The sequence below is a fragment of the Heteronotia binoei genome, chromosome 4 (assembly GCF_032191835.1).
Source record: "Heteronotia binoei isolate CCM8104 ecotype False Entrance Well chromosome 4, APGP_CSIRO_Hbin_v1, whole genome shotgun sequence".
Taxonomy (NCBI): Eukaryota; Metazoa; Chordata; class Lepidosauria; order Squamata; family Gekkonidae; genus Heteronotia; species Heteronotia binoei.
Window position 1 is genome coordinate 156,020,085 of NC_083226.1, and position 12,889 is coordinate 156,032,973.

Sequence of the window (12,889 nt, forward strand, 5' to 3'; positions counted from 1 at the left end):
TAACAAAGAGAAGTAAAAAAATTTATTGCAGTATTCGTTCCACCAGATTTGCTGGGGATCCCTTTTCTTGTATTATTCAGGGTGACCTAATACATCAAAATCTACATTTACAAAAACTCCTCCTGCAGATAGGTCAAAGATACTGCATGCTTTTTCTCCCCCAACAGAATAAATTATATATCCAGGAGATTCTGCCATTTTACAGCCTGGAAAAACAATGCTTCCCTGGAAAACTGGGCTAAGCTAAAGAAAGCCATCCGCTGCTAGGTTAAACTCCAAGAACACTTTATTAAGAACATTAACAGACTAATTTCCAACATTCACTTGTTTATTTTTTTTTTAAACAGAAAGGTTTTTTTTTCAAGATATAAACAATTTTGTTAAACTATTATACAGTGGGAGTAAAAATGAACTGAGAAGTTTCTGCTGCACAACAGCGAAGGGAGCTCCCACAAAAATGTTTACCAAACATTTCCTTCCGTTTCCTGCATCCCAGGTGTCATTCTTACTCTTCATTAAATTGACTTTTTTTTTTTGCCAGAAAGTTGGTATTTCAAGTTTTTTTTTTCTGTTATTTCATATCCTGTAAAATTTGGCTGCATGTACAAATGCATTAGCTGGAAGTTCCATCCTTGGCGGCATACAGTGATCGTAAAGTCTGAACCACTTTATTAGTCAGCTTATTAGCACTCGTTAGAGCAATTTTTTTGTAAATAATGTCTGACTCTTTAATAGTGTCTACCCAAGGCACCAGTTTGCGACCATCACGGCGCTTAGCCTCAGTCCAGGAGCCACTGTAGGAGCCTGCCATCCACTGAACACTGAAGCCACTGCCGGTTTTCTGCACTACTCTTGCAATTTGCGGCCGATCTTTGTACTTTGGACAGCAAATAGCGATGACATCCATGACATCAACACTTTCATTCATCTGTGCTGCCAACTCCGTAGAGTCTGAATTTCGTTTTGACCTTCTCAATGACTAAAACATTGGGAGGGGAAAAAAGACCAAGTGTTACACAAAAGAACTTGAGTGAAATTATTGCTTTTATTGCTTTTAATCCCTTGACGCCGGGAGTTGGGATTTCCCAGCACACATTCCATTGCCGGCAATGAGACGCACCGCGACCGCCAGCGCCAAGGGGTTAACATATCCTTGCAAAAAAAAAAAAAACTCACATATTTTAATTTGTACCCGTGTCTTTTAACTCTTATTGATATATAAAATTATATGTACAAATGAATCATAAAGCTACATAAAAACTTGGCAACAATAAAAAGGATATACATAATACATTCCAAAGAAAAAATTAAAACTTTTTTTTATGCTAGATAAAATCTCTTCTCCTAGGGGTAATTTTTTATTGTGTTTTCTGTTAGAACTTTCTACAAAAAAGTTGTATAAACGGTTAAGAACTTCTATCTACAATTTTTTTTCATATGGATTACATTACTCGAGTATACATTTTATCATAGACTGAACATTTAGAAGCACATAAAATCATTTTACGTAATACGCTGCGAAATACGTTGACTCCTCCTCCGCCTCACCCCTGAAGTGCCTCCTCCTCCTCTATCCTCCCCATCACTCTCATCATCCTCTGTCTCAGCTGCATTGTTTTTAGGGCTGCCTCCTCCAAGCAGTGAGGTAATAGCTTTGTTGCGAGCGTTCGTGCTAGCTGATACTTCGCCATCTTCCTCCTCTTCATCAGGATCTAGGTGTTCCATCAGAAGCTTGAACTAAGAAGAGACATTGGAGATTAGTTGCCACTCGTCACAAAAGCAATGGGGGGAAGGCAGGAATCGTTTTGTAGAAAAATAGGTGGTGGAGCTCATCCAGGGATTGTTATGCAGCTGCACATACTGTTCAATGGACAAGGTGTGGAGGAGGAGGGGGAACCATCAGAAAGGTTCAAGAGCTGCGCTCCTGTGAGCTCCTGCTGAATCCAAGGCCTGAAAAAAGGTCCAACAAACATGGCCTGCAAGCCTCCCTTCTGCAAACAAAGCAGGGAATGGTAAACTGATCGGGTCCCCCCCGCCACATTTGTAGGGGAATGTTTCCCTTTAAAAAGCTGTAGGTGGTAGCCATGTTTGTCTGCAGTGGAAGAGCAAGAAGTCCACTTTAAAGACCAACAAGATTTCCCAGGTATACAATTTTTAAGAGTCAAAGCTCACTTCGGGACTCTCAAAAGCTTATACCCTGGAAATCTTTTTGGTCTTAAAGGTGCCACTGGACTCAAAACCTTGTTCCCTAAGAAAGTAAATAAAAAATAAATTGTTCTCTAGTCTTACTAGCTTCCTGATAATTTCAAAGTAATTCCAAAATCAGAAAATTTTAACACAGCAGAAGCCCAGCCTTTCGGCAGAAATTAAAAGATTTAAAGATTAGTAATTAAAGTGACCTCCAACAGACCAACAGCATATGTTTCTCCCACAACTAGAATGATTCTGAATTAGAATCACCAGCTCCACTTTTTTAAGCCTTTATGAGGACACATTAGGGTCTCTATGCCAATTAGTGACCCACATGAGAATTGTACATGTGTGCACACGCCATCAAGTCACAACTGACTTACTGCAACCCCCTAGGGTTTTCAAGGCAGGAGCCGTTCAGAGGTAGTTTGCCATTAATGGCCTCTGCATCAAGACTCTGGTATTCCTTGGAGGTCCCCCATACAAATAGTAGCCAGGGCCAACCCTGCTTAGCAGCTTCCAAGATGTAGTGAGATCAGTCTAGCCTAGGCTATCCACACAAGGGCACAAAGAAAGTGCAGAACCACTAAATGGAATCTCCATCATCAGAGGCATATCTCTGAATATCTGTTGCTGGGTAGTAGTTGCAGAAAAAGTGCTGTGTCCCCAAACAAAGCTAATCTCAGAATGTTTGTTGTTAAGTCTCATCTGCCACTTTCCAAAGAATGAAAAAGCTCATCGTTTGTCAAATCCTGTTATAAAGGAAGCTGAAATTCCATCATATCTCATCACTTACATCTAAGTACTGTTTAACTATACTCCTCTTCACTTCTTCTGTGAGCTTGGAATTAGCCATATCACTTCGAAGGAAGTCCAACGTCTGTTTCGGATGGAAGTGAACTCCTGTTTTTCTGTTTATCGCTTTATCATACACTTTTGCCGATTCAGAGGGGGAGTACTTCTGAATTTTACTAACATGGGAGAGAAGAACAACAGGTTAAGAAAACCGCACTCCTTGATAAAAAAAATTATGAGACTGAAGTAATTCTGAATTCCCTTACTAATATTACACAAATACAATTTTAACCTTAATAGATTGTGCTATATATCAGCATTGCACAGAATTAATTCAATCCCTACTAGTATTTCAGGAATATGGATGAGGCTGTACATGCAGTAAGCAAAACTTATTCATACCTATCAGAAAATCCACAGAGGTTTTTCAAATGCTGCTTTAACATCAAAAGCAACAATATACCCTGGGAGACATTTGCAAATTCAATTAGAGGGGCTGAATTGTCTGGCAAACACTTCATAACTGCATTTATATCATTCTCTTCATCAGAATCTGACTCAGAATCTGCCCGTTTCCGTGACTTCCGGGGCTTGTGGACTTCCTCCTCGCTGTCACTATCGCTCTCGCTGTTACTTTCACTTTCACTCTCTTCATCAGATGACGGCTTCCTTTCTTTTTTATACTTCACCATAGACTGAAACAGAAAGTGGCAAACACCATTATATATATATATATATTTTTTAAAAAGTCATTTGAAGACTAGCCTATAGCTTAATGGTTCTCAAATCATTAAATACCAAATCCCTGATTATGAGAAATTCAAACGTAAAAATTAAGGAAGGCATCCTAGCATACATGTTGAGGATCATATAGGTTCATATAGTATTACATTTTTAATTACTTGATTGGACCCTTTGACAGATATACCATTTCACTTGATAAATCAGACCACACATCTCCCAGCAACACAGGATTCACTTCTGTGGTACCATCCCAATCAATCATCTCTGGACAAGTGGCATTCTGATATTTCTAAATACGTTTTCAAAATAAACTGTGGTCAGTCTTTCTTGCCGCTGACACTCCACTGGGAACATGCTTGTGGTCATGTCATTCATACATGCATCCTTGCAGCATGGGGCCGCGCTATGTAGAAATGGGCCCCAAACTCCTGCAGCTGGTAAGAAGGGCATTTAAAAACATGCCTTTCTGAAGCAACATTACTTCTAAAGTGATACTTGCCCAAATAAAACTGTGTTGCACTTACCTGTAACTGTTGTTCATCAAATTGTCACTGTGCAGTCCCAAATCGGTACTGCACAGTTGCAGGCCAGCTGTTGGAAGAGTTCTAGCTAGCATAGTAACAGAGTGGAAGGAGCCCCTCCCAACTGGAAATGCATGAGCCATTTCCCATCAAACAGTCATGTGGTCCAGAGAGGGGCTCTACACACTCCCTCAGTTCTCCTGAGCCACTACTATAAACTCACAGTGGGATAAGAGGAAGGGATGTGTGCTTGCACTGTGACAACTCAACGAACAACAATTACAAATGCATCACTCTTTTCATCTTTATTGTCCTGTGCAGTCCCACATGAGAGACTACCAAGCTAAATTGCAGTATGGCTGTCCCCAAAGAAGTATAGCTTCTTATATTCACAGCTACAGAGCAGTATCTGATGAAAGTGTCCAAAGAAGTCCAAGTGGCAGTCTTGCAAACTTCCAGCAACAGAGGATGTGGCTTACACCCTTGTGGAGTGTGCTGTGGTTTGCAAAGGATATTGTACAGATGCAAACGTGTACGTTTCCTTGATTGTTAAAACTATTTCATCTCAAGATGATTTGTGCAGATGCTGCCTTTCTTACAGAGTGGCCAGCAAAGGCAAAAATAACAGTTGAGGGGCTCTTCTAATATCATTTGTTCTTTTCAATTTAAGATACGAATGCATGTTTGACATCCAAGGTGCGTAGTCTTTTCTCAGCCTCTGATCAATGGTGTGAAAATAAAGTGGGGAGAGACATCTTGGATATCACCCTGCCAATCAAGGGCATGGGAGGAAACACATACAGGAGCCCTTAGTTCCACTTTAGTTGGAAGGTATCTCCTAGAGAACAAGGGTCCATTCCTGCTCTGTTGCAGAACTGAGATGCCTTTGCATTGTGTCGTGTAGCGAACAGATCAAATGAGGGGAACCCCCATCTTGCAAACATGAGATATATGTGCCTGTGTGGAACAGACCTTTCATGACTGCAATCCCCAAGACTATTGAGACTGCCTGCAGTAGTGTTCTCTACACCTGCAACATGTATGGCCTGGTGTGCAAAAGCCCAATTCCATATGGCTGTAGCTTCCAGACACAGCAAAAAAACAGGTTACTCACCTGTAATTGATGATCTTCGAGTGGTCATCTGTGCAGTCACACACATGGGTTTTCCTATCAGGACGAACCCTACCTCGGAGATTTTAAAAAGCTAGCCTAGGCGTTATTTTTGGCGCGCACTCCCTCTCGCTCTGGGGAGCAGGCATCCACTGCGCATGCCTGTAGCGCGAGGGAGGCGCCCAACCCACTCAGTTTCTTTCCCCGCCGCTGACATAATAGGAGCGCGGATATATAAGACAAGTAGCCAGCAGCGGGGACGGCTGGGCGGGCGTGTGTGACTGCACAGATGACCACTCGAAGATCATCAATTACAGGTGAGTAACCTGTTTATCTTCTTCGTGGTCTCTGTGCAGTCCCACACATGGGTGACTGATAAGCTGACCTGCAAGGCGGTGGGTGCTGGCACTAGAGTTGGAGGAAGAAATAGTGCAAGGGTTAGTGCAACATAGTCAGCACATTATAGGCTATAAGGTAAGTAACTACTCACCAAGCCCGGACCAGCTTCTTAGTCAAAGATGGAGCGAAGAACTGCCTGTCCGAAGGATGCATCCCGCCTAGCACGAACGTCCAAAGCGTAGTGCATGGCGAAGGTCGAGGAGGAAGACCAAGCGGCAGCAGCGCAAATGTCCTCCATGGATACACCCCTGGCAAGGGCAGATGACGTTGACAGAGCTCTTGTAGAATGAGCTCTTATGGCAGATGGGACTGGTTGCTTCGCGAGTTTGTAGCACAGCTCTATAGCAGCAACCAACCATTTTGATAGTCTCTGTGTAGATATCTTTTTTCCCTTATGACGGCGGCCGTAGGCCACAAAAAGTCTGGAGTCTGTGCGGAACGATGCAGTTCTATCTATATAAAAGGCGAGTGCTCTTCTCACGTCTAGACAGTGTAGAGCTTCTTGGCCCTTATCCGTAGGCCGTTGGAAAAAAGCAGGTAAGGTAGTGGTTCTATGCAGATGGAATGCGGAGACCACCTTCGGTAAGAAAGCGGGATCTGGCCGTAACACCACCTTATCATGGTGAAACATGGTGTAAGGCGAGTCCGCTCTGAACGCGCAGAGATCACTTGCTCTTTTAGCAGAGGTGAGTGCAACTAAAAGTGCCGTTTTCCATGAGAGGAGGTGAAGTGGTATCGTAGCCATAGGTTCGAAAGGCGGTTTTACTAGTTGGCTAAGCACTAGTGACAAACTCCAGCTAGGATACATTTGCCGCAGTGGTGGGTGCAAATGTAAGATTCCCTTTAAGAAGGATTTCGCAGCAGGGTGTGAGAAAACAGTTCGACCCTGTACATGCGGGTGAAAAGCTGAGATTGCTGCCAGGTGCACCTTCAGAGAGGAGTACGTAAGGCCCTTTTCTGACAAATGCAGTGTATACGCTAAGATTTGAGGCATGGAAGCCGAGGAGGGGCTGAAATTATGCTTGGTAGCGTAGATGGAAAACCTTTTCCATTTCATGGAATATGACTTCCTTGTTGACGGTTTCCTTGCATTAAGGAGAACGTGTCTTACTCCTTCAGGAAAGTCTGAGAGCATATCCTCCAGGCCGTTAGGCGAAGCCTGTTCGGGTCGTGGTGCAGAACCCTGCCGTTCTGCTGGGACAGGAGGTTGTGTGCCAGAGGGAAGTGATGGTAAGTGTTTTCTGACAGGAGGAGAAGGGTTGTGAACCATGGCTGGCGTGGCCACCATGGCGTCACTAGAATGCAATCTGTGTTGTCCAGTTGAATTTTCTGTATGCACCGTGTTATTAGCGGAAAGGGAGGGAAGAGGAAGTGTAGTGGACCGGTCCACGTTTGTATGAAGGCATCCCCTGCAGACTGTTGTGAGGGCGGACCTCTCATAAAAAAGATCGCACACTGTGCATTGTCTGGTGCAGCAAACGCATCTATTGACGGAGTTCCGAATTTCCGGAATACTGGCAGAAGGTATGACCGGTGGAGTGACCACTCGTGGTCGTTGATGGAATATCTGCTCAGTCTGTCCGCTTGAATATTCTGTACGCCAGGAAGATGTACCGCAGTGAGGTGGATCTGATGGGCAATACTCCAATGCCACAGGTGCATTGCTCTTTTGCAAAGGCGGGTGGATGCTGTCCCTCCTTGCCTGTTTATATAAAAAACCGTCGCCACATTGTCTGAGGCGATTTGTACGTGTAGGCCTTGAAGAGATGGAAGAAACGATTTTAACGCTCTGTGAACAGCTAGAAGCTCTAAGCAATTGATGTGGAGCGACTGTTCGTACGGTGTCCATTGCCCCTGGACCGTGAGTACGTCGAGATGAGCTCCCCAGCCCCATCTCGAGGCGTCTGTTGTAACCACTGCTGAGGGGCTTGGCCGTAAAAAGGGCATTCCCGCAAGCAGGTGAGCTCGAACTGTCCACCATTCGAGCGAAGGGAGGATGTGGTTTGGAACAGTGAGGACCGTTCCTTGAGATTGGTGTTGGGGTCGAAACGCGCGGACGAACCAGATTTGTAGGGTTCGCATGCGTAGTCTTGCGTGTGTCAGAACTGCCGTCGTGGCTGCCATAAGTCCTAACATGCGCTGAATGTTGAAGGCCGGTTGTTTGGGTTGTCGCATTATTTGTGTGGCCAGCGTCTGAATGGAGGATATCCTGTCCACAGGAAGATACGCCTTGTGGTCCGTGGTGCACAAACGAGCCCCAATAAACTGAATGTCTTGAGTTGGGGTAAGGTGTGACTTTTGATGATTGACCTGGAGGCCCAGGTTTGCTAGGAGCGCAAGTGTGATGGAAATGTCCTTCATCAACTGCGTCCTTGAGGCTCCCACAAGGAGCCAATCGTCTATGTATGGGTAGGTTGCAACGCCGCGTTGTCTGAGGTATGCTGCAATAACCGCCATACATTTCGTGAATGTCCGTGGTGCCGTGGAAAGTCCGAAGGGCAGAGCTCGGAACTGGTAGTGGTTGTTGCCAACGGCGAAGCGCAGAAACTTTCTGTGGCATTGGTGTATTGTCAGGTGGAAGTATGCGTCCTGTAAATCTACCAGTGCCATCCAGGAGTTTCTGGGGATTAAGGGCAGAATCGATTGTAAAGTGATCATTCTGAATTTTCTGTGGCGGATGAATTTGTTTAGGGCTCTTAGATCCAGAATCGGGCGCTGTCCCCCATCCCTTTTCGGGACTAGAAAGTACCTGGAATAAAAACCTGTCCGATGATACTGGACTGGGACAGGCTCTATAGCCGCTTTGGCTATTAAGGTGTCTATTTCTTCCTGAAGGGAAGGTGATGGGGGAGTGGAAACAAAATGATGTCTTTTTGGTGGTGCTTGAAACTCTATGGAGTAGCCCCTCAAAATAATGTTCAGAACCCATTTGTCCGTGGTTATTTGCTGCCAATTGTCGAGAAATGGAAGAAGTCTGGAGACGTGCTGAATTGGTAGAGGTAGAAAGTCAAAGAGACTGCTTTGATGAAGATGCAGCCTTTTTAGGTGGTTGTGGTCTCTGCTGTCTCTGGTTAAAGGATTGCTTTGGAGGAGGAGCCTTACGTTTCCAGTATTCAGATTGTCGAGGGGATCTGGAACGTTTGAAGGGCGTTGGTTTCCATGATCTGGGCTTATAGCTCTGTTGTTGTTGTTGCTGTTGGGCTACCCCCAATCTTTTCGCTCGTTTGCGGCTGTCGTCCACGGTGGAGAGTATATCGTCCGTTGTGGCATTAAAGAGACCTTGTCCATCGAAGGGAAGGTCTTCTATTTTGAATTTTAGATCGGGCTGCAACGAAGAGGATCGAAGCCAAGCGTGTCGTCTTAGGGCAATTGAGGCGGCCATCGCCTTGGAAGTGCACCCCACAGAGTGACGGATGGTGTTTATCTGTTGCTTTGAAATCCTGTTGAGCTCCTGAAGCAGCTTGCAGGCTTGTTTCTGGGAGGGCTCAGGCAGGGCAGAGACGAGCGTATTCAGTTGGGAGGAGATATTGTGGGAATACGCGGCGAAGTATGCTAGGTAATTGTTGATTTTGGCAGTTGCCGTCGAGATTGAATACATTTTCCTTCCAAGAGTATCTAACTTCCTGCCTTCCTTCTCAGGGGGTACCGGGTGGCGGGTCTGTTTAGTTTTAGAAGATGAATGCACTATCAGAGAATTCGGTGCTGGATGGCTAAATAAAAATTTCGAATCCGGTGCTTGGATCCTATAAAGGGATTCAATGCGTTTTGAAGTTGGGGGAATGGAGGCTGGGTTGTCCCAAGCTTCTTTGATGGCTTCTAGGTGTACCGGCAGCATCGGCAGAAAGGAACCAGCAGGTAAATCTGAGTGCACCAAGTCGTGTACCACGTCTGTCACCTTGGGTGCATCCGAAGTAAGAGTTACGTTAAGTGCAGAGGCCATATTGGCAATCAAGTCCAGGTATGTCTTTGCCCCTTCGGACGGTGACAAATCCGCGGGCTTGGCGATATCCGAGGCGGGGGACCCAGGGGACATGGACTGTATCGAGTCCGATGATTGAGCGTCGGATTCAGCATCAGAGTCAGGTTCGGGTTCAGGTGGGTCCGGTCTGGTTGGAGTCGTGCTTTTGGGTTCCACTGGAATCGCACCTCTAGGTTTAGAAGTCGAAGTGGAAGGAGTCGGAGACGGCTGTTTCGGTAGTTGCTTGCTCCGTTGGACAGGAGTCGCTTCCTTGGATGGGTTCCTGTGATAATCGGTTCGGTACCGAGAATGGTGGTATCCGCAACATGCATGGGATTCGATGGAAGGAGACCTTGAAGCATAATGGCGTCGCCTCGGGGACATGGATGGGGACCGAGATCTCGGGTTGTAGCGATGGCGGTCCCTCCCTCTACTAGGGGATCTCTCCGGGAAACGCGTATGATGGTACCGATATCTCTCTATGCTGGGGGACCTGGCTGGGAACCGATGCGCATCGAAGTACCTGTAAGCGTCATGTTTGTACTGGATGGGATTCGACATATCGCGGAACGATCTAGGATCGATGTGGTGTCGAGTCCACTGTTGCGGGTCTCGAATCGGCTCCAGAGCAGGGTCTAGCATGGATCCTTGCGGGGAAGGGGATCGGGACGGAATAGGAATAACTTCTTCCGTCTGTTGGTGCGGCGACTCCGTAGCCGGGGTGGTCACTTCCTGGGTGTCGGATCCGGGAGTGGAGGGCTCACATTGCGATTCGGGCTCGTTCTGTTGTTCGGAAGATTTTCTCGAGTCCCTCGGAATCTTCGGGTCCTTCGGGTCTGTCGGTTTCCGCGGAGCCTTCGGATCGGACGGTTTTCTCGAATCCTTCTGGCCCTTCGGGTCGGAATGCTTATGTTTCTTAGTGTGCTTCCCGCCCTTTGGTTTAGTCGCCGCGGCCGTTTGTTCTGACGTTCTCGCGCCGTCGCCGGCTTTCGCGGCATCGCCGGACTTATGCTTGCTGGGAACAATGGCCACTGAAGCTGCCGACCGTGCGCCGTCCCCTTGGGGAGTCAGTAGGGGGGGCGACTTACTTGCTGACGAAGATTGCGACATATCAGGCTGGAGCACAGACTCCATTAAGTGGCTTCTGAGTCTAGCGGCTCTGTTTTTGCGCGCCTGTTTGCAGAATTGAAGGCAATGCGCACAGGCGTCCACTTTATGGGATTCTCCCAAACAGAACAAGCAAAGCGAATGCCCGTCCGATGTAGGGATTTTCGCCCTACAGCGCGAGCACCTTTTGAAGGTTATTTTACTGTCCCTTCCTTCCATACGCCCGGGGGGGGGGGTGGGGGTGGGGGAAGGGAGGTCTGAGGAAAAGCGGGGAAGATATTTATCTAAATTTTTTTTTTTTTTTTTTTGAAGATAAGAATATGAAGAAATAGCGAAGGATGAAATAAGAGGAAACTTGAAGAAACGGAGGCTAGATATCTGAGGTAAGTGAGGAGCGCAACGAGGTAGGACTATCCCGGGCGGCGGTTGGAAAGAAACTGAGTGGGTTGGGCGCCTCCCTCGCGCTACAGGCATGCGCAGTGGATGCCTGCTCCCCAGAGCGAGAGGGAGTGCGCGCCAAAAATAACGCCTAGGCTAGCTTTTTAAAATCTCCGAGGTAGGGTTCGTCCTGATAGGAAAACCCATGTGTGGGACTGCACAGAGACCACGAAGAAGATGGGAAGAAGTGCCCCCTTGTTTGTTGATGTAGTACACTGCAGTTTTATTGTCAGTTTGGATGAGGACCATGTTCCTGTGTAGTACATATGAAAAGTAGTTAAGGGCATTTGGAAGAGCTTTCCACTCTAAAATGTTGATATGCAATCCCATCTCTGTGTCAGACCAAGTACCATGGATACTTTGAGCTCCACACCATGTCCCCCAACCAGAAGGGGAAGCATACAGTGGTAACTGTCACCTGTGAACACTGTACCCCAAAGGCATACCCAGCATTGTGGGTATCCTGTCTCTACTAGTCTGAGTCTCTAAGAATCCTTTTAGGGATTGAAAAATGGTGACCCTGAGAAAGCTGCGTAGGATTGAAGACTCGTAAACACCAATTCAGTAACATTTTCAACCTAGCAAAGGGAACCACAAAAACTGATGAGGCCATTAATGCCAAGAGCTTCTGGATGCTAACTGCTTTCTGGAAGTGGTTATTCTTAGAGTGGGTAACCATACTCTTTATGAGAACTGCCCTGTCTGACGGTAAAAGCATCTTAGCAGCCTGGGAATCCAAAATAGTGCCAATAAATGAAATCTGCTATTGAGGGGAAAACCTAGATTTCTTCCAACTGACATGCAGTCCCAACTCAAGGCACATTTGTATTGCCAGTGAAAAACAATTCTGTAGTTGTCTTTTTTGAGTGAGCAGTAAAGAGCCAGTCATCGAGATAAGGAAAAATTGAACATCCATTAAATCTCAAGTGGAGCACCACTACTGCAATGCATTTAGTTAAGACATATGGAGCTGCTGCTTGACCAAATTGGGGGGTGGGTGGGGAGAGAAGGAACCATATATTCTTAAGGGATGGCCTGAACTCTAAAATGCAAATATTTTCTGTACCTCTCATTAATCTGGATGTGCCAAACATGTCTTCCTGAAGATCTAACACTGCTAACCAATCACTCTGGTTCAGTAATTGTGCAACTGATGTTAAGGAAATCATCCTGAATTTGCATACATTAAGGGAAGCATTAAGATTTCTCAATCCAAAACAGGGCAAGAATCACCATCCTTTTTATTAACAAGAAAACCCCTTGACTAAAAACTAATCACCAGGGTTCAGTTTCCACAATGCCCCATTCTGCAACAGAACTTTAAACTTGGTAACTAGTTCTGGAAAATTATCAACTTCTTAAACTGATGCCTGTAACAGAGAAACTCCAAACAATAACCTTGTGCAACAAGAGACAGCACCCAATTACCTGGCATGATGCCTTGCCAGGCGGGCAGGAATCTGGACAAGCCTTCATAAAAAGGGGAGGTGTCCTCAAGTGCTAGAAAATGGGCTTGGAGAATTGCCCTTGATTCCTTGTAGAGTGCTAGGGTGGGTGATTAGGCCTGGCTCTAGAAGCAGACCAACTTTGGTTGTTCTGAGCCAGTTGTGGGAACACTCTGGATTG

General features: G+C 46.0%; 1 protein-coding gene across 4 annotated transcripts in view; it reads right to left on the minus strand.

Moving 5' to 3' along the window:
* The window catches only part of NIPBL (NIPBL cohesin loading factor), a 194,778-nt gene continuing 181,889 nt past the window's right edge, over positions 1-12,889 (minus strand). For 3 of the 4 annotated variants that reach the window (XM_060236065.1, XM_060236063.1, XM_060236062.1), the window contains 4 exons: positions 3,388-3,680; positions 2,987-3,161; positions 1,549-1,737; positions 1-979 (listed from right to left, as the gene is read on the minus strand). In XM_060236065.1, the coding sequence (XP_060092048.1) occupies positions 614-979; positions 1,549-1,737; positions 2,987-3,161; positions 3,388-3,680 (1,023 nt within the window). In that variant the 3' untranslated portion in view covers positions 1-613. Of the gene's footprint in view, positions 980-1,507; positions 1,738-2,986; positions 3,162-3,387; positions 3,681-12,889 lie in introns of all 4 variants that reach the window. The other variant, XM_060236064.1, reaches the window with a different exon arrangement.